Source organism: Poromitra crassiceps (genome assembly GCF_964638095.1).
Source record: "Poromitra crassiceps genome assembly, chromosome: 4".
In the NCBI taxonomy this organism is placed as follows: domain Eukaryota; kingdom Metazoa; phylum Chordata; class Actinopteri; order Beryciformes; family Melamphaidae; genus Poromitra; species Poromitra crassiceps.
Genome location: NC_139626.1, coordinates 28,714,017 through 28,734,296, shown reverse-complemented (window position 1 = coordinate 28,734,296; position 20,280 = coordinate 28,714,017). Strand labels below are relative to the sequence as shown.

The 20,280-nt window shown below is 44.5% G+C and overlaps 1 protein-coding gene across 1 annotated transcript in view; it reads left to right on the top strand.

Moving 5' to 3' along the window:
* Positions 1-20,280, top strand: part of ace (angiotensin I converting enzyme (peptidyl-dipeptidase A) 1) — a gene marked incomplete at its 5' end in the record, with an annotated part of 37,215 nt that overhangs the window by 4,297 nt on the left and 12,638 nt on the right. Inside the window, 11 exons of the mRNA XM_083634448.1 lie at positions 7,392-7,568; positions 7,669-7,756; positions 10,063-10,206; positions 12,320-12,511; positions 12,786-12,883; positions 14,033-14,202; positions 14,752-14,981; positions 16,195-16,339; positions 17,893-17,991; positions 19,648-19,767; positions 19,864-20,069. Coding sequence (XP_083490574.1) covers positions 7,392-7,568; positions 7,669-7,756; positions 10,063-10,206; positions 12,320-12,511; positions 12,786-12,883; positions 14,033-14,202; positions 14,752-14,981; positions 16,195-16,339; positions 17,893-17,991; positions 19,648-19,767; positions 19,864-20,069 — 1,669 coding nt within the window. The remainder of the gene's footprint in view (positions 1-7,391; positions 7,569-7,668; positions 7,757-10,062; positions 10,207-12,319; positions 12,512-12,785; positions 12,884-14,032; positions 14,203-14,751; positions 14,982-16,194; positions 16,340-17,892; positions 17,992-19,647; positions 19,768-19,863; positions 20,070-20,280) is intronic.

The window sequence follows — 20,280 nt, the reverse complement described above, 5'->3', positions numbered from 1 at the left end:
ATCAGTCCACAGCATGTGGATCAGTCTACAGTATGATGGATCAGTCTACAGCATGATGGATCAGTCCACAGCATGTGGATCAGTCCACAGCATGTGGATCAGTCCACAGCATGTGGATCAGTCTACAGCATGTGGATCAGTCTACAGTATGATGGATCAGTCTACAGCATGTGGATCAGTCTACAATATGATGGATCAGTCTACAGCATGTGGATCAGTCTACAATATGATGGATCAGTCTACAGTATGTGGATCAGTCTACAGCATGATGGATCAGTCCACAGCATGTGGATCAGTCTACAATATGATGGATCAGTCTACAGTATGATGGATCAGTCCACAGGCGTATGAATCCGTGGAATAAAAAGAGATGAGAGGTATCCTTTGAAGCTCAGAATGGAATAGCAGCTGCCTTCATGTGTCAGGATGGCCCAAGGCTCCGTCGCCTTCAAAGTCAATCATTTTCACCTCATATTGCCAACTTCTTCCCATGGCTTGAATGTATAATCGAGCGCCATGAGTAGCTCTTACACTGTGCTGAATAGCGTGTCATTAGTGCAGGGCCGGCCCTAGCCATCTGGGGGCCCTAAGCAGGATATAGATCAGGGGCCCCCTCCCAGGGGCGGGGGTTTGGGGGCATCCACGCTGGAAGTACTTTTAAGTAGGGGATGCTGTAAGGAGGGGACTCTCGGTGCTGCCCGCTAGGGCAGCGCCGACGAAAATTTGACGTTTTTGGACTTTTAGCCATATTTAGAAGAATATTTAAAACAAACAAACATGACAATGACGCTCGTTTGTAGCCCTATCAGTGTCAAGCAAGCGTGTAGAACCCAGCAGCCATAGGGGTTGCCAGGTCAGTTAAACCAGGGGTTCCCAACCTTTTTTGTGCCAAGGACCGGTAGATACATGCAGGACCGGTTGTCAATTTTAATGGTTTTAGTTACATATATATTTACTCACCAGGTGGCGACAAAAGGTAAATATCAGCCTTTTGTGTTGTATGTAGCCTACAGTATTTATGTTTTTGTTTAAACTACAAACATAAATAAACGTCAACCTATGTTTTAACTACCACACACAGCCTATAATATTATAGCCTATGTTTATTTAACACGTTGAGTGCCATGGACGAGATATCTCGTCTTACATAATCCAACCGTTGAGTGCCAAAGACGAGATATCTCGTCTTACATAAACATTTTTTTTTTTTGACGGTGGGACATCAATCAACCCCTTTTACGTCTTCTATATCAATATTGGAGGAAGAGAATGTGTATAATCTATTTTACCGACCACTAAGTGGCGACAGTTCTCTCCAGACAGAGAGAAAGCCAGTCCGCGGGAGAAAGCCATTCTAATTTTCAAGGAAATAGCTGGGCGAAAACTCTTTCGATTTCACACACACACACACACACACACACACACACACACACACACACACACACACACACGCGCGCGCGCGCGCGCGCACACACACACACACACTCGAGTACCTTTGCGCATAAATAAGACCAGAATCGCAAAAGCTTCTTCAAAGCTCTCAGCCGACACCTCAAGAAACGAACGAGCCCGTTTCCAGACTCGCCCGAGAGCCGCCAGCAGCAGCAGCCCAGAGGAGCAGCAGCAGAGCGGAGTAGGCTGCCTCAAGATTGGAAGAAGGGGATCGCGAAGGAATTTCTCTCCCGTGTCTACCCCCCCCCCCTCGCCTCTCCTCTCCTCTTCCCCGCTCCTGCGATTCCCTTCTATTTTTTTGGGATCTGTGAGGCAACAGAAACTCGCCTGTGACAAAACACTGCAAAGCCACACCTACGGAGGGAGGAGTTTATAGACACACACACACACACACACACACACACACACACACACACACACACACACACACACAGACACACACACACACACACACACACACAAAACAGTATACAGACTTGCCCAAGGGCACCCATAATCACAGGCACGTGAGGTGGTTCTAAAAATCCATTTATCTCAAAACTATCTGAAAATCTCTGAAACCATGCTGTACTCAACGGCTAATATCTACATAACTACTAACTCTACAAACTAACTCTTTTAGACAGAGAAAGCACACATTCTATTAGTTCTTTTTAGATGATTGGTGTTCACGAAGTCTTAACAGAAAAGAATCCTCGGCTCTTGTAAAATGAGCCAGAATCCTCAAAAAAAAACCTGGCACAACTTACCTACAGCATTGAAAAAACGGCTGGCACTCAATGTGTTAAAAAAAAAAAAAAAAAAAATTGGGGGGGGGGGGCCCCCCCAACTCCCGGGGCCCTAGGCAGCCGATTGGTTCGCATTATGGGCGGGCCGGCCCTGCATTAGTGATACCAGTCACTGCACATACAAGTTGAAACGGATATGAACATTGAACTGAATTGTTGAAGCAGAGATTACCGTCACCATTTTGGACCCTTTACAGATTAACCCAAGTGAACCTTGTGCCATGTGTAATGCCGGTCCCTCCGAAACACATAGAGAGCCAAAGGGGAACGTCACTTCCTGCTTCAGCACTGTACCAGAGATTTTCATCCGCCACTTATTTTCCCATAGACATTTCGTAAAATGCTTAGAAAAAAAGCTTTACTTCGTCAAACCAAACGGTTCAACTATATTTAGAATCGGGAGAGACCATAGAACATTTAAAGCCCCAATCAGTAAGATTTTTGACATTTTTTACTGTAATATAAGAGCTTTTTAGTCATAGGACATGGTAGATTGACTTGTAATAGGGAGAGACTCGCCTTTATTTATCCCACACCGCCCTCCATTGTCCAGCCCAATAATGGCAATAAAAAAAAAAAAAAAAAAGATGCACGCATGCGCTCTACAGCGGCAGCGTTGTTTCAGGAAGTAACTCGATTTGGATTTGCTACGAAAATGATGTTTCACGGAACTATGGATTATTATTCCATCATGTGGTGAGTACCCGATGTCACAACATGTACATAGAGCTTTCTGCCGCTGTGTTTTGTTGACTTTGAACGGCGATATCGTTATCGATACTATTGCACGCAGAGGGCGCAGTTTCCCCAATAGCAAAACTTGAAAAACTTGCTGAATGGGGCTTTAACTCGGACAAAAAAACAACAAAAAAAAAACATTTAATTTTTTTTTTTTTAAACCCGTATTTTTTTTACGTTTTGGTCTGAGTGAAATATTATGCGATCTCTCCCGTTTCTAAATATATCTGTACCGTTTGGTTTGAACAAGTAAAACTCTTTTTTTATAAGCATTTTACGAAATGTCTATGGGAAAATAAATGGCGGATAAAAATCTCTGGTACAGTGCTGAAGCAGGAAGTGACGTTCACTTTGGCTCTCTATTCAACAGGAAGACCTTGAGGCCGGGACAATCAGCGTAGCAGCATTTCAGCCTTATCTTTATTGTGTTTCTTTGGGTGACAATGTGATCATCTGGGTGGATGAATGGGTGTAACTGGCCGGCACACAATAGAGACAAACACAGAGACTGAGAGGAAGAGCGCAAAGGTTGGAGTGAATACCTCAACCCACTGTCAGCAATTTCCCACTATTTAGTTTAGTGAATGCATGGTGGAGCAAGACAGATAAGCTGGGCTTCAATGAAAACATGACTGGAATGAAGCGACTGTTCCGTCAACGTTGTCAGGATGTGTGTGGACAGTTTGGACAAGCGCTGACTCCTTGCCCTTTGGTTACGACAACAGTGTGTGCACCTATTTTCCATTGTCCCATTTTACTGGTTGCATTTTGTCACTTGAACGTGACCGCAACCTACAACGAACACTTGCAGCACAGTGCAAGGGCCTATTTTTTCTGCAGCAAATGAAATGTCACATTGGCATACAGAGCATGTCACACAGTGCGATAATAAGCTAGCAATAATAATAATAATAATAATAATAATTATTATTATTATCAACTTTATTTGTATAGCACCTCTCAAAACATCCATTACAAAGTGCTTCAGAACATCAAGATAAAAACAGAATCCGATGAAATGACAACCAAATAAAAGCATTATAAAACAAGCACAAAGGTGAGGAAAAATGATCAAACAATAAAATCACAGTAAAATCAATAAAAGGCTAGTCTAAATTTTTTTGTTTTTAGACGTGACTTAAAAGAAGACAGTGTGTTTGCTTCCCTGATCTCCTCTGGGAGGTCATTCCGTAACCGAGGGGCCCGAACAGAGAAGGCCCGCTCACCTTTAGTTATAAGATTGGAGGGAGGAACGGCCTGGAGTGACGTCCCACAGGATCTCAGGTTGTGGTTGGTTGCGCTCGTAGGGGTTCAGGCGGTCAGCTACAGTATATATTCCAGAGCTAATCCTCTACAAGCCTTAAAAGTGATCATTAAAATTGTAAAATCGATTCTAATTCAAATTTCTATAGTTCCAATAGAGTAGAAGCAAAGCAATGCACGCTACAGAACTATCCATGTAATGTTTCCATAGACCGTATAATATATACTATCCATGTAATGTTTCCATAGACCGTATAATAAATACGGACATAACTACCGTCACGTTACCCATTGGTTTGTGGAGTCCCGCAGTTCGGCACTTTCACCATCACCATCTTGGTCATATGGAGCCAGAGGTGACGTAAATTTGGAGGAGACGAGCCGCAGTGCTGCCTGCTATTGGTCCGTGGTCGATCACGCCCCCAAACATAGTCTGCTTTATGGGACCATACTAAATGAACGTCACGCTGTATTGAAGAAGACTTGAAACGAGCGATTGAGGCCATAAACTCACCAGGAAAGTGTTTACTGAGGTCATAAATCAAGTGAGAAGTAGGGTCATTTTTCCCATTGACTTCCATACAATCAGACTTCTTCTTCTTGGAGCCAGTGGAGTCACCCCCTGCTGGCCCCATTAGAAAGAATGCAGGTTTAAGGCACTTCCGCATTGGCTTCACTTTTCACAAACGGAGCAGGCCCCTTGAATGTTTCACAGTGGCCTTGACTCAGTGCATTCCTCCAACGGCGTCGTTGCATATTGAATACGCTGCACATGTCCGTGACCTTCCAGAATGCCATCAAGAAAAGCTCTTAAGCTGTGAGGCCATACATGGCAGGGACGATGCTTTTCACTATTATCCTTGAGCTCTGGAAACTTGACTCCTTTCTTTCACCTTGGAGCTTGTCAGGAAAATAACTCATGTTCCCAATGTTTTGTCTTTTGAATCCCATCACTCTGGACCTTCACTAGCCGTCAGACGTTAAAAGGTCTACAGAAGCAGCAGGATTGATGCGTTCGAGCAGTGGTTCTTCTTAGTCTCACTTGCCAGACAATTCGCACTGTAGCTATACCAGCGCAGGAGAGAGTCTGGCTACTCTCACTCTGGTCTAGCGGGAAGAAAGGCTCTGTTATCTTTACAACCATCCACCGAAAGTACCAAGCAGGCTTTACTGCACAAAACCAAATCTTCGTCAAAACTTGCCATTTTCAGCGTGCAGGTTGCTGCTACCTTTCTAGCTGATTTGATTTGATTTGATTCTGGATCAAGAAAAACAACATCCAAGGGATATACATGTACAAGTGTAAAGACATTTCCAACATGGTCCCTGGTCTTGTAAAAACAGGACAAAAACAATAACACACGACATCATAAACAACAGAACAGAACAGTCAAGAATAAAAAGAACAGGAAATATGAACCAACATAGGTTCCAAAGTCATTTCAGCATAATCATTCTAGCTTGCTCAGGCAGGAAAGGATTTCTCTTCACTCCGACTAAAATGGTCGGAGCAAATGGCAGAGCTTAGACCTGCAGCCTGCTTCCTGCTTCCAGTGAGTCAGACTAGGCAGAGCTTAGACCTGCAGCCTGCTTCCTGCTTCCAGTGAGTCAGACTAGGCAGAGCTTAGACCTGCAGCCTGCTTCCTGCTTCCAGTGAGTCCGACTAGGCAGAGCTTAGACCTGCAGCCTGCTTCCTGCTTCCAGTGAGTCAGACTAGGTGTTTCTCAACTGGTCTAACCTCACGACCCACATTTTTCCCTCGCCAAAATGTTGCCTAACTTTGTAGCATTATTTAGGCCCGTTCATGCTGCCATTAAAAGATTGGTACCAATGGATGTCTTAGGTCTTCTAGTTTCATATAATACCAGAATCTTCACTTTGGCTTTAAAAACCAGCCCGCTACCGCCTCTCAGTAGAACTTTTTTTTTTCATGCACACATCCACGACCCACTCAAAACTAGCCTGGTAAACCAGCCGGTCACGTGAACTCACATTTCATTTGGTTCTGCGGGACCGTCTGGCCTCAACTCTAGGAGGGCTGTCTGCAGAAACTGCAAAGCGGACGAGCCAATCAGCGACCGGCCTCGTATAGTTTACATCGTAACCGGCCAATCAGAACGTCGCTAGCAAAACAGTAATGGCCACCTCCTTGCCTGTCCGCCTCGAGGAGTAATGTTAGCGTTCGTCTAGTTTAAACATCCATAAAGTGCAGTTATTGCAGAAATAGACTCAATAGCAAGAATTAAACATGTACAGGAGTATGCAACAGTGGAGTTTCTGGGCGGAAAATATGTTTTTGCCTTTCTCCCGAGTGGATTTGGGTTTGACTGGATCCAACGCTGATTGGCTGAAGGAGTTGTCTGTCAAGGCAAGTACACCCGCCCAACTTCTGCCCACTACAAAGACTGTTGTGAAGGCTTCAGGCCAGACAGGAACGAAGAACGAAATGAAATGTGAATTCACGTGACCGGCTGCTTTACCAGGCTAACTCAAAACAGCCCCATGACCCACTTTTGGGTCACGATACACCAGTTGAGAACAACACAACACCCTTTTTACAAGCCCTTAAATCTCAGATCTTTATGTCTTTATTGCTGAGATGAAAAACTATAAAAATGTCATCCATACAGTAGATAGGCTACACTGTAGTGTTTGGCATCCAGAACCGGTTCCAATTAAAAAATTATGATTCCAACGGAATCGAAACTCCAAAGGAGTCAAAAAGGAATCGATTCTACTTATTGATTCCTAAACAAATTTTGCCTGCAGAACATACTTGAAATTCAAGTTCCCACCCAAACATATTGAGTGGTGGACACTGACCTCTACATAATTTGTGTTAATTAAATTTTTTATATATTTTTTTATAAACTGTTGATGTTTACAAAAGTTCATAATAAACGACAAGCAATGTTATATGATAATATGAGTATGACCGAATATGACTTGTTAATTGTTTCTTTCTTCTTCTTCTGTGAAATAAGCATGTGTCCCATTTGACCCCACCCCTCAAAGAATCGGAATTGAGAATTGTTGAGAATCGGAATCGAGAAGCAGAATCGGAAAATCCAATCGATACCCAGCCCTCTCCATAGGGGTGTGTTTGATATCTCCACATTCAGCACATGGTCCTCCTCTCTGCCTCTGTAGGTAAATGCATCCCTGGAAGATCAGGCGTTCACCGAGGCCTGGGGCAAGAAGGCCAAGCAGGTGTTCCCTCCTGTGTTCCTGGACACACTCCCTGTACATCTCGCTGACGTCAAGAAGCTCATCGGCAAGATCAGCACACTGGGAGCCGCCAACCTGCCGGAGAACGAGCGATTGCAGGTTCCTTCCTATTTTTCATGTTTTGATCTGAAAATCTGAAAAAACTGCATGAAGAAAAACTCAAATGAAACAATGATTTCCTCTCTTTTCTTGTCGCCAGTATAATGAAATTCTCAGCAACATGGACAAAATCTATTCAACAGCCAAGGTGTGTCCCAAGCCGAACGAGTGCTGGAGCCTGGAGCCGGGTAAGTTGGTCCAAATAAATATTCACCTGGGAGATATCTGAAACGGATTTGTTGGAATATCTGAAAGACACAGAACAATGTGAAGGAATATGATGCAAACAACAACATGGAAGGGGTCCTGGCAGCCCACAAAGAAAACAGTGGTAAAGGGTTGAGATGCTATCGCCTGTAGGAAAAGCAACAGGATGGGGACAATTAGGCGAGAGGTCTCCAAAGGAAGTGTTATGGCGGAGCTTCGTGTGCTGAGTAAAAAGCGATAGAAACGGCGTATTAGGAGCTTTTAACGCCACAGTAGAAACCGCCTTCATCACTAGTCTCCATCATCAAAGTGTGTGGTAAACAATGGCCCTGTGCTTTGCCAGCAGCTACTGCCAAGAAGTAATTGTGAGTAATGCTTGCCAACACACACTCACACACACACACACACACACACACACACACACACACACACACACACACACACACACACACACACACACACACACACACACACACACACACACACACAGTGCCTTATACAGAGCAAAAATAGCCATTTTGGCCAGGGCCTATAGATCATGGAAACAATTAGCGTCAAATGCAAATGGCCGTGTTTATTGCTGTCAAGAGAAAGCTCTTGGATTGTTATTAGTTTCATAATCATGCCGTGAAAACACTCTAGGCAGGAAGTGGGTCACTGTAAGTAAGCCGACACACCCCTTCACAAAAAGCACAATACAACAAACACAGAGCCCCACCACAGAGGCGATCTAACACAGATCTCCACCACAGAGGCTATCTAACACACAGCCCCACCACAGAGGCTATCTAACACAGAGCCCCACCACAGAGGCTATCTAACACAGAGCCCCACCACAGAGGCTATCTAACAAATCTCCACCACAGAGGCTATATAACACAAATCTCCACCACAGAGGCTATCTAACACAGAGCCCCACCACAGAGGCTATCTAACACAGAGCCCCACCACAGAGGCTATATAACACAGATCTCCACCACAGAGGCTATCTAACACAGAGCCCCACCACATAGGCTATCTAACACAGATCTCCACCACAGAGGCTATCTAACACAAATCTCCACCACAGAGGCTATATAACACAGATCTCCACCACAGAGGCTATCTAACACAAATCTCCACCACAGAGGCTATATAACACAGAGCCCCACCACAGAGGCTATCTAACACAAAGCCCCACCACAGAGGCTATCTAACACAGATCTCCACCACAGAGGCTATCTAACACAAATCTCCACCACAGAGGCTATATAACACAGATCTCCACCACAGAGGCTATCTAACACAGAGCCCCACCACAGAGGCTATATAACACAGAGCCCCACCACAGAGGTCATCTCTGAAGACGTATGTGGATGCTCAGGTTTCCATGGAGCCATCATAACTCACTGCTAACCTCTTGTGTAATGTCTGTTTTACGATACGATACGATACGAAATACTTTATTAATCCCCTAGGGGGGAAACTGAGTGCCACCATACTGTACATGCAAGACAAACAGACAATGGTAAACAGTAAAGACAATCACAGTACACAAAGAATAAAATAAAATACATGTCTCAGCAGTACGAAAAGGAGGAGAGCACATTGCCAAACGAAGCCAACCAGGTTAATAATTCCAATATTCCATGATGCCACCCACTGCAGCCGTCTGCAGGCTAGAGTGCAGCAACAACATAGCAACAACATGTAGCTCAACGACAATAATGGTTAAAAAACCTCACAGCAGCAGGTACAAAGGATTTCCTAAATCTCTCTGAAGAGCACCTAGGCATAATACGCCTGTCACTAAAGGAGCTCTTCAGGTCTCTAAAGACGGCCTGCATTGGGTGATTCTCATTGTTCATGATCCTCCTGAGCTTCCGACCCATTCTCTTCTCCAGGATCGTCTCAAGGGAATCCGGCATCACGCCAATGATGAATCCGGCTGCCCTGATCAGTTTGTTGATCTTATTTTTGTCCTCGGTTTTTAGACCGCTCCCCCAACAAACAACAGCATAAAACAACATGCTTGCTAAAATACTTTGATAAAACACATGGAGGAGGGACCTGCTTACATTAAAAGAACGGAGCTTCCTAAGAAAGAACAGCCTGGACTGTGCCTTTTCCTGCTGGCAGAAGTCATCTAAACACCAATTGCATTTTCAATAGTTTCAGGAAACCTCTCTGCTTTTGCTTTTGAATTGTCTTTCTGCTCTGGCACTGTTTGAGGCCTCAGCTTCCCTCTCTTTGCTCTCACAGTCTCTGTGACTGAGGGTGTGTTGGATTTTCTTCCCTCCCTCTCCAGAGCTGACAGATATCATGGCCAAATCCAGGAGCTACAAGAGGCTGCTGTACGCCTGGGAGGGCTGGCACAACGCATCAGGTGTACCTCTGCGGGATCACTACCCCACATTTGTGACGCTCAGCAACAACGCCTCTCAAGCTGACGGTAAAGGAACTTCACCGTGACCTTTGATGTTGCAAGTACACTACAAGTCACAAGTACTCTACAAGTCACAAGTACACTACAAGTCACAAGTACTCTACAAGTCACAAGTACACTACAAGTCACAAGTACACTACAAGTCACAAGTACTCTACAAGTCACAAGTACTCTACAAGTCACAAGTACACTACAAGTCACACGTACACTACAAGTCACAAGTACTCTACAAGTCACAAGTACACTACAAGTCACAAGTACTCTACAAGTCACAAGTACACTACAAGTCACAAGTACTCTACAAGTCACAAGTACTCTACAAGTCACAAGTACTCTACAAGTCACAAGTACACTACAACTCACAAGTACTCTACAACTCACAAGTACACTACAAGTCACAAGTACACTACAAGTCACAAGTAATCTACAAGTCACAAGTACTCTACAAGTCACAAGTACACTACAAGTCACAAGTACTCTACAAGTCACAAGTGCACTACAAGTCACAAGTACTCTACAAGTCACAAGTACTCTACAAGTCACAAGTACACTACAAGTCACACGTACACTACAAGTCACAAGTACACTACAAGTCACAAGTACACTACAAGTCACAAGTACACTACGTCACAAGTACTCTACAAGTGACAAGTACTCTACAAGTCACAAGTACTCTACAAGTCACACGTACACTACAAGTCACACGTACACTACAAGTCACAAGTACACTACAAGTCACAAGTACACTACAAGTCACAAGTACACTACAAGTCACAAGTACACTAGGGATGGGCATTTCTAGCAAAAACACTATTCGAAATTCGCTGGCCAAATTCGAATTTAATTCGAAATTCGAAAATAAAAATAAAAATGTAAAAAAATTTTTTTTTTTTTTTTTTCTTTTTTTTTTGTGTGAGTGAAATGTTGCATTGTCTCCCCTGATTCTAAGTCTATGGCTTTATTAATTACGGTAATATAAAAAGCTTCTGCTGTGGATTTTTAGCTCAAACAAGCATTGCACCACTGAAGTAAAGAACATGTTACATGACATTGACATTTTCGAAAATAAAAAACAGTTTTGACAATCATGAGTGGTTCATTAAATATTTAGTAGGCTCAGGTCTGAGTGCCAAAGGGGTGCCAAAGTCACCCCCTCTCCCTCTTCATGGGATTTCATCCGCCATTCATTTTTCCATAAACCTTGCTTAAAATGCTTATAAAAATTGTTTTACTTGCTCAAACCAAGCGATTTGACTATACTTAGAATCAGGGGAGACAATGCAACATTTCACTCAAAAAAAAAAATTTTTTTTTTTTTTTTTCGAATTTCGAATTTCAATAATAAAAGTCGACCTTGATAATAACAACGATTATTCGAAAATTCGAAATTCGATGCCCATCCCTAAAGTACACTACATCACAAGTACTCTACAAGTGACAAGTACTCTACAAGTCACAAGTACTCTACAAGTCACACGTACACTACAAGTCACACGTACACTACAAGTCACAAGTACACTACAAATCACAAGTACACTACAAGTCACAAGTACTCTACAAGTCACAAGTACACTACTACAAGTCACAAGTACACTACAAGTCACAAGTACTCTACAAGTCACAAGTACACTATAAGTCACAAGTACTCTACAAGTCACACATACTCTACAAGTCACAAGTACACTACAAGTCACAAGTACACTACAAGTCACAAGTACACTACAAGTCACAAGTACTCTACAAGTCACAAGTACACTACAAGTCACACGTTTGGACACATTTTTTCTTTCTTTATTTTTTTTCAACTATAGATTCTTTAAAGTAGCCGCCTGTTGCTGTGATGGAATAGCAAAGGTTTTAGAAAGAAATTCATACTTAGGATCAACTTCACTATTTATATTTGTGCAATAAACAAGCATTTTAAGCATTAGCTTTGAGATCAGAATGACTTGAAGATCATGACACACATATTACATTCAATCAAGGGGTGTTCAAAGTAATTTGACTAGTGTACTCAGTAGTCCCCCTCTAACTGGGGTACCCCTAGGGGTACGTGGAGGTACTACAGGGGGTGCTTGAGAGAAAGGGGGTAAACATTTGGCAAATGTGCTGTCTCTAGGTTTTGCAGACACTGGAGCAGACTGGCGCTCCTGGTATGAGACCCCGACGTTTGAGGAGGATCTGGAGAAGCTCTACAAGACCGTAGAGCCCCTCTACCAGCATCTGCATGCGTTTGTCCGCCGCAAGCTCTACAACCAGTACGGCCCCAAGTACATCAACCTCAAAGGGCCCATCCCTGCTCACCTGCTAGGTACAGCAGATGCACCCTTTTATGTTGCCATTCTATCTGGCTGGAGGCATAAATATGTGTTACACATGATACATAAACAGCCATATAAATGCATTGAAAAGCAATTGAAATGTAATCACACGACTCCTGGTGACAATCCAAAGTATTGAGGCCCACCATTGCCAGTTATTTCTGATTGCTTAACAAACATGTACGCGGTTTAGTGCTTGTGAGTGGAGAGGGCCCACAGCAGGTTCCAGCTGATGCTGGAGTGTCTGTTCTCCCTCTCCTTTAGGAAACATGTGGGCTCAGACCTGGAACAATGTCTATGGCATGATGGTCCCCTTTCCTGACAAACCCAATGTGGACGTGACTGATGAGATGCTCAATCAAGTGAGTGAGGGGAGAGCTGACGTGGTGGAGGTGTGAGTGAGGGGAGAGCTGACCTGGTGGAGGTGTGAGTGAGGGGAGAGCTGACGTGGTGGAGGTGTGAGTGAGGGGAGAGCTGACGTGGTGGAGGTGTGAGTGAGGGGAGAGCTGACCTGGTGGAGGTGTGAGTGAGGGGAGAGCTGACGTGGTGGAGGTGTGGTGACCTGGTGGACGTGTGGTGACGTGGTGGAGGTGTGAGTGAGGGGGGAGCTGACGTGGTGGAGGTGTGAGTGAGGGGGGAGCTGACGTGGAGGTGTGAGTGAGGGGGGAGCTGACCTGGTGGAGGTGTGAGTGAGGGGGGAGCTGACGTGGTGGAGGTGTGGTGACCTGGTGGACGTGTGGTGACGTGGTGGAGGTGTGAGTGAGGGGGGAGCTGACGTGGTGGAGGTGTGAGTGAGGGGGGAGCTGACGTGGAGGTGTGAGTGAGGGGGGAGCTGACCTGGTGGAGGTGTGAGTGAGGGGGGAGCTGACGTGGTGGAGGTGTGGTGACCTGGTGGAGGTGTGGTGACGTGGTGGAGGTGTGGTGATGTGGTGGAGGTGTGGGCCGGGGAGCTGCAGTGTGGCTGCTTTTGCCTCAATAGAATGAACTGAAAAGGCTGCATACTAAGCAGAGTTATTAGTTTATATATTATATATTATATATTAGTTTTGCATTTTTCATTCATTTTTATTTTTATTTTTCGTTTTTACTTTTTGTTTTCAATTCAGTTTAGTTTCAGTTAGTTTCCAGAGTGGGTTTATCCTTTAGTCAATTTATTTTTAGTTTTTTTTTTAGTTCCTATCCTTTTTAGTTTAGTTTACCGTAGTTTAGATTAGTTTCATCATCATCATCATCATCATCGTCATCGTCATCGTCATCATCATCATCATCAAACATTAGGTTTTAGAATGCTTTCCTAGAGGGTGCCTTACTAAAATGTCCCCCCCCCACACACACCTAGTTTTAGACTTTTGTTTTTGTGAACTATAACGTTGATGGAGAAAGTGAAATTCACTTGTTAGGTCTTGCAGACAGTGAAATCAAAGCCGTTCTGTTTTTCTGTTGAAGGTCTCTTTGCCAGAGACGACTGAGGTGAAGCATGAGTTGGGTGATTGTTCCCTCTCTCTCTCCAGGGCTACAATGCCACGCACATGTTCGGTGTCGCCGAGGAGTTCTTCACCTCTCTGGGCTTGATTGAGATGCCTGAGGAGTTCTGGAGCAAATCCATGCTGGAGAAGCCTGATGATCGGGAGGTGGTGTGTCACGCGTCCGCCTGGGACTTTTACAACCGCAGAGACTTCAGGTAAAACTGCTGAGTCAGCTTACACTTACACTCCAAACACTGCTGATTTACAAGATGGAAAGGCATGAAAAGGATATTGTGATGATTCTACATTGGGAATATCTAAGTGTTCTACCAGCGGTAGATTCCCTGCCTACCAGCGCGATGGTCGCAGGTTCGAGCCCCCGTGTTACTGTACCTCCGGCTCGCTCAGGCGTCCATACAGGCACAATTGGTCGTGTCTGCGGCTGGGAGTAAGGGCATGTGCCCTGGTTGCTGCACTAGTGCCTCTTCTGGTCGGTCGGGGCGCCTGTTCGGGGGGGAGGGGAACTAGGGGGAATAGCGTGATCCTCCCATGCGCTGCGTGCTGCCAGTGAAACGCTGTCAGGTGAAAAGAAGCGGCTGGTGACTGCACATGTATCGGGGGAAGCATGTGCTAGGCTACAACTCTGCCCAGATCAGCAGAGGGGGTGGAGCAACGAGCGGGACAGCAGGGGGTAGTAAAGACATCAAAACTATGAACTAACACACAGACAGAATCATGCGGTGAGTGTGTTTCCTCCTCTTCAGGATCAAGCAGTGCACCACAGTGACTATGGAGCAGCTCTTCACGGTGCACCATGAGATGGGACATGTGGAGTACTACCTGCAGTACAAAGACCAGCCTGTGGGCTTCCGGCGCGGCGCCAACCCTGGTTTCCACGAGGCCATCGGCGATGTCCTGTCTCTCTCCGTCTCCACGCCCAAACATCTGCGCAAATTAGGCCTGCTAGCCAACGACACCTCGACCAATGACCCCGGTAATTATAATAATACACTTCATTCAAAAAGCACTTTTCAGAATACAGCGACAAAGTTCTCAAAAACAAGAAATAAAATCTACAAGCCACAAGCCATACAATCTGGGAACCCAGAGTCTATTTTTATTTGAAAAATAGACTCTGGGACAGGCCTACCTTTTTTCCCGGCTTCCTGTACAGGGCGCCTCTCCGCCACTTCCTTTTCCGCGTCCGTCCGTGCTCCACTGTTTACAGTTTGAATAGCAACTTGCGCCGCGACTTTGCTGATACTACTAGTCACAACAACTACACCTCCAGTAATTTTCCACCGTTGTTGTGAGATGAGTTGACGTCATCTATGCAGTGTGTTTTTGCCTTAACGTTATTAGCGAATAGCCGAAATGGACGCGGAAAAGGAAGTGACGGTGGCAGGAGAGGCACGCTGTACAGGAAGCCGGGGAAAAAGGTAGGGCTGTCCCAGAGTCTATTTTTCAAATAAAAATAGACCTTGGGTTCCCAGATTGCAAAAGCCATATGACAATATGACATATGGCAATGAGCTTAAATTATTAACATCAGGGAAATAATGATTCCTAATCACCAATGTTGGGCAAGTTACTTTCAAAGTTTCAAGTTTCAAGTTTCATTTATTAAAATTTGACTAGGCAACAGTATAAAAACACATTTTAATAAACAATGGTCCAGAAATGCATCAAAATTTTACAAAATGTAACATATTATTAGTTACTTTCATTTGAAAGTAGTTACTTTACATTATTACTGTCTGTGTAGAGTAAATACTCGTTACTTATTACATTACTTTTGCATTATTTTCACCAAAATAACTACAATAGCAGAATGACATCGCCGCCCCGGAACCATCCCCGAAAAATAATTTAAACTATCTTGAAGTCAGTGTAAACAGTCCAAAATTCTAAATGTTATCCTTTTCTTTTGTTATTGTCATCTATAGTGGTTATTTGCATAAAAACTCCCAATTTGATATGATTTGAAATGATTGTATCTTTACTTAAATATGCTTTGATAAAAAACTTTTAAACAATTTGTAACTTGTGTTACTTGACAAAGTAGCTGGTATAATATTACAGAAATCCTATTGGTAATAAGTTATATTACAGTTACTACTAAAAGTAATATATTACATGTAATATATTACTTTTGTAATGAGTTACCCCCAACACTGCTAATCACTGGTGCTATGCTGTTTCTGCAGAGAGTGACATTAACTACCTGTTGAAGATGGGTCTAGAAAAGATGGCTTTCCTCCCCTTCGGCTACCTCATTGACCAGTGGAGATGGGGTGTGTTTAGCGGACGCACCCCTCCGGAGCGCTACAACGCTGAGTGGTGGCACCTCAGGTACTGTATGCAGCTGAGTGGTGGTACCTCAGGTAGTGTAGGCTGAGTGGTGGTACCTCAGGTAGTGTATGCAGCTGAGTAGTGGTACCTCAGGTAGTGTATGCAGCTGAGTGGTGGTACCTCAGGTAGTGTAGGCTGAGTGGTGGTACATCAGGTAGTGTAGGATGAGTGGTGGTACCTCAGGTTGTGTAGGATGAGTGGTGGTACCTCAGGTAGTGTAGGCTGAGTGGTGGTACCTCAGGTAGTGTAGGATGAGTGGTGGTACCTCAGGTAGTGTAGGCTGAGTGGTGGTACCTCAGGTAGTGTAGGATGAGTGGTGGTACCTCAGGTTGTGTAGGCTGAGTGGTGGTACCTCAGGTAGTGTAGGATGAGTGGTGGTACCTCAGGTTGTGTAGGCTGAGTGGTGGTACCTCAGGTAGTGTAGGATGAGTGGTGGTACCTCAGGTTGTGTAGGCTGAGTGGTGGTACCTCAGGTAGTGTAGGATGAGTGGTGGTACCTCAGGTAGTGTAGGCTGAGTGGTGGTACCTCAGGTAGTGTAGGATGAGTGGTGGTACCTCAGGTTGTGTAGGCTGAGTGGTGGTACCTCAGGTAGTGTAGGATGAGTGGTGGTACCTCAGGTAGTGTAGGCTGAGTGGTGGTACCTCAGGTAGGCAGGTCACTCATTTGAATCTTTGGACTGGCTGAGAAAATGTGGTTTGGGCAAGTTAACGAGTAATTCAAAAATAAAGGGGCAGAACATGATTTTTTGGATTGGTGAAAGAACCATAGACAAGAAAACAAACAAAGAAAAATGTCAGCCCAAGGTTCTTTGAAGAACTATTTCTGCACTCATTTGCTTAGTTCCATTGTGTTTTTATTCATCTGACAGCCATATATGTTTTTGGGGATATTACTGCAAATGGTTCTTCAAATGGTTCTTCCATGGCAGTGGTTCTCAGCTGGTCTAGCCTCACGACCTTGGTCATTAAGTGGAGACGCAAACTTCAGATTTGGACCCCTTTGAAAATGGCCTCGCCAAAATGTAGCCTAAATTTTGAGCACTATTTAGCCCCCTTCCTGACAAGCTAGCAAGCTAGCAAGAAATGGTTGGTGCTAAGGTTGGTACCTTAGGTCTTCTACTGTCCTTTCATATGCTAGCAGAATCGCCACTCTAGCTACAATTGAGCCCGCTACAGCCTCTGAAAGACATGAATGTCGGCCATGGACGCCAGCGTCCTCAAGGATTAGAAGAACTTTTTTTTTTTCATACCCTAACTCAACACCTACAGTACCGCCGAGGTGCTTTTGAGCAAGGCACAAGTCCCCCCGACAGCTCCAGTGGAGCTGCTCAGTGGCCAACAGTACATGACTGTGGGTTTACCGGGCAGCTCCCAGAGTGTGAAGTGAAGCGTTGCAGGAACACGTAGCCTATCAGTCATGGAAAAATAAATGTTAAGAATAAATAGATGAATGAAGTCTGAGGGAATAATTTCCCAGCAAACATGTCTGAGTTATATAAGCTATGCTAATGTGTTCTGAATCCACCTATCCCTTCTGCCATTCCTTTTGAAAGGACGAAGTACCAAGGCGTCTGTCCACCCACCAAGCGCACAGAGGAGCACTTTGATGCAGGGGCAAAATACCACATTCCTGGAAACACACCGTACATCAGGTAGCAAACACACTAACACACTAACACACACCACTGCCTGTCTAACACACTACACACACCACTGCCTAACACACTACACACACACCACTGCCTAACACACTACACACACACCACTGCCTAACACACTACACACACCACTGCATAACACACTACACACACCACTGCATAACACACTACACACACACCACTGCATAACACACTACACACACCACTGCATAACACACTACACACACACCACTGCCTAACACACTACACACACACCACTCCCTAACACACTACACACACACCACTGCATAACACACTACACACACCACTGCCTAACACACTACACACACCACTGCATAACACACTACACACACCACTGCCTAACAAACTACACACACCACTGCCTAACACACTACACACACACCACTGCCTAACACACTACACACACCACTGCCTAACACACTACACACACACAACTGCATAACACACTACACACACCACTGCATAACACACTACACACACCACTGTCTAACACACTACACACACACAACTGCATAACACACTACACACACCACTGCCTAACACACTACACACACCACTGCATAACACACTACACACACCACTGCCTAACACACTACACACACCACTGCCTGCCTAACACACTACACACACACCACTGCCTGCCTAACACACTACACACACCACTGTGTGCAGGAGCACTGGGTAAAAGTTATAACGTTAATAGGCTGAAGAAAATTAAGCCTGCCCTATTTAACGTTATTGCTCTCTGTGCACACTACACTTGTACTGTACAATTTGAGGGAAACCTCAATGATTCTCCGAGATTAAGGTTTGGATTCAATAAATGACGTTTCGTTTTGTAAACTGTCCCGACTCCACGGTTGGATGTGACACACGCTGTTGGAAAGTACAAGTGAACAGCGATCCATGTTTTGAAATGGTCTATTAGCTCTTTATCTCTGCAATCAGATAGCACAGCGCTAAAGTAGCACGCTGCTGGTTTCAAATCCCAGTTGGGGCACTATTTTATAAAAAAAGAAAAGAAAAAAGAAGTAGCATAAATTGTTAATCTGGACATATATTATGTATAAAGCTGCTGAAATCACAATGTGTACAGTATGTAAATAGCAGAATAACTGAATATGCCCATTTGTGGAAAAGACGTCTAAAACTTCCCCATATCGGCTGTGATTCGGCCTCGTCCTGGACGTCACTGAAAGACGTCATCATGACCTCATTTTGGTTGCTGGGCCATGTATTGTCTCGTAGCAGTGGGCTGGCCAGAGTGAGTGAATGTCAAAGCCTTGCTTTCATAAAGCACTTTGTAACTGTGTCTAGAAAAGGCCTATAGCCTACCGTAAATAAAGATGATGATAATTGTGGTGATCATTATTATTATTATTAGTAGTAGTAGTAGTAGTAGTAGTAGTAGTAGTAGTAGTAGTAGTAGTACTACTACTAGTAGTAGTAGTAGTAGTTGTTGTAGTAGTATTAGTAGTAGTAGTAGTTGTTGTTGTTGTTGTAGTAGTATTAGTAGTAGTAGTAGTAGTAGTAGTAGTAGTTGTTGTTGTAGTAGTAGCAGCATAAACGTGATGCACAAAAGAGATGACTCTTGAAAAGATGACGACTGTTTGCTTTGTTCCCATGCAGGTATTTTGTCAGCTTCATTCTGCAGTTTCAGTTCCATGAGAAACTGTGTGAGGCAGCAAAGCAAAGCCCTCTGCACCAATGTGACATCTACGAGTCCAAGGAGGCGGGAGCCATCCTGGAGTATGTGTTCTGATAGGGCCTCCACATCGCATCCATTTTACAGATAGGAGCAAGTCATGGTTTATGGATGCAACAATTTCAATCTTCTTCTTCCAGGAAGGTTCTTCAGTCTGGCTCTTCCAAACCTTGGCCTGAAGTGCTCCAGGAGGCCCTGGGCACCAACACGATGGATGCCGGTGCACTGATGAGATACTTCCAGCCCATTATTACTTGGCTAGAAGAGCAGAATGTGAACGAGACCCTAGGCTGGCCGGACTTCAACTGGGTCCCGCCCATCCCTGAGGGCTACCCTGAGGATATTGGTAAGCTCCGCCCATCCCTGAGGGCTACCCTGAGGATATTGGTAAACTCCGCCCATCCCTGAGGGCTACCCTGAGGATATTGGTAAGCTTCGGTTGGACAGGCTAATACTGAGTAGACAAAAATCCCGACTATGCAGTATGTCAAAGCTCTTTAATTCCCTAAAAACAGAAGAGGTAAAATACCGTTCATTAAGAAGGTAAGGAAAACACA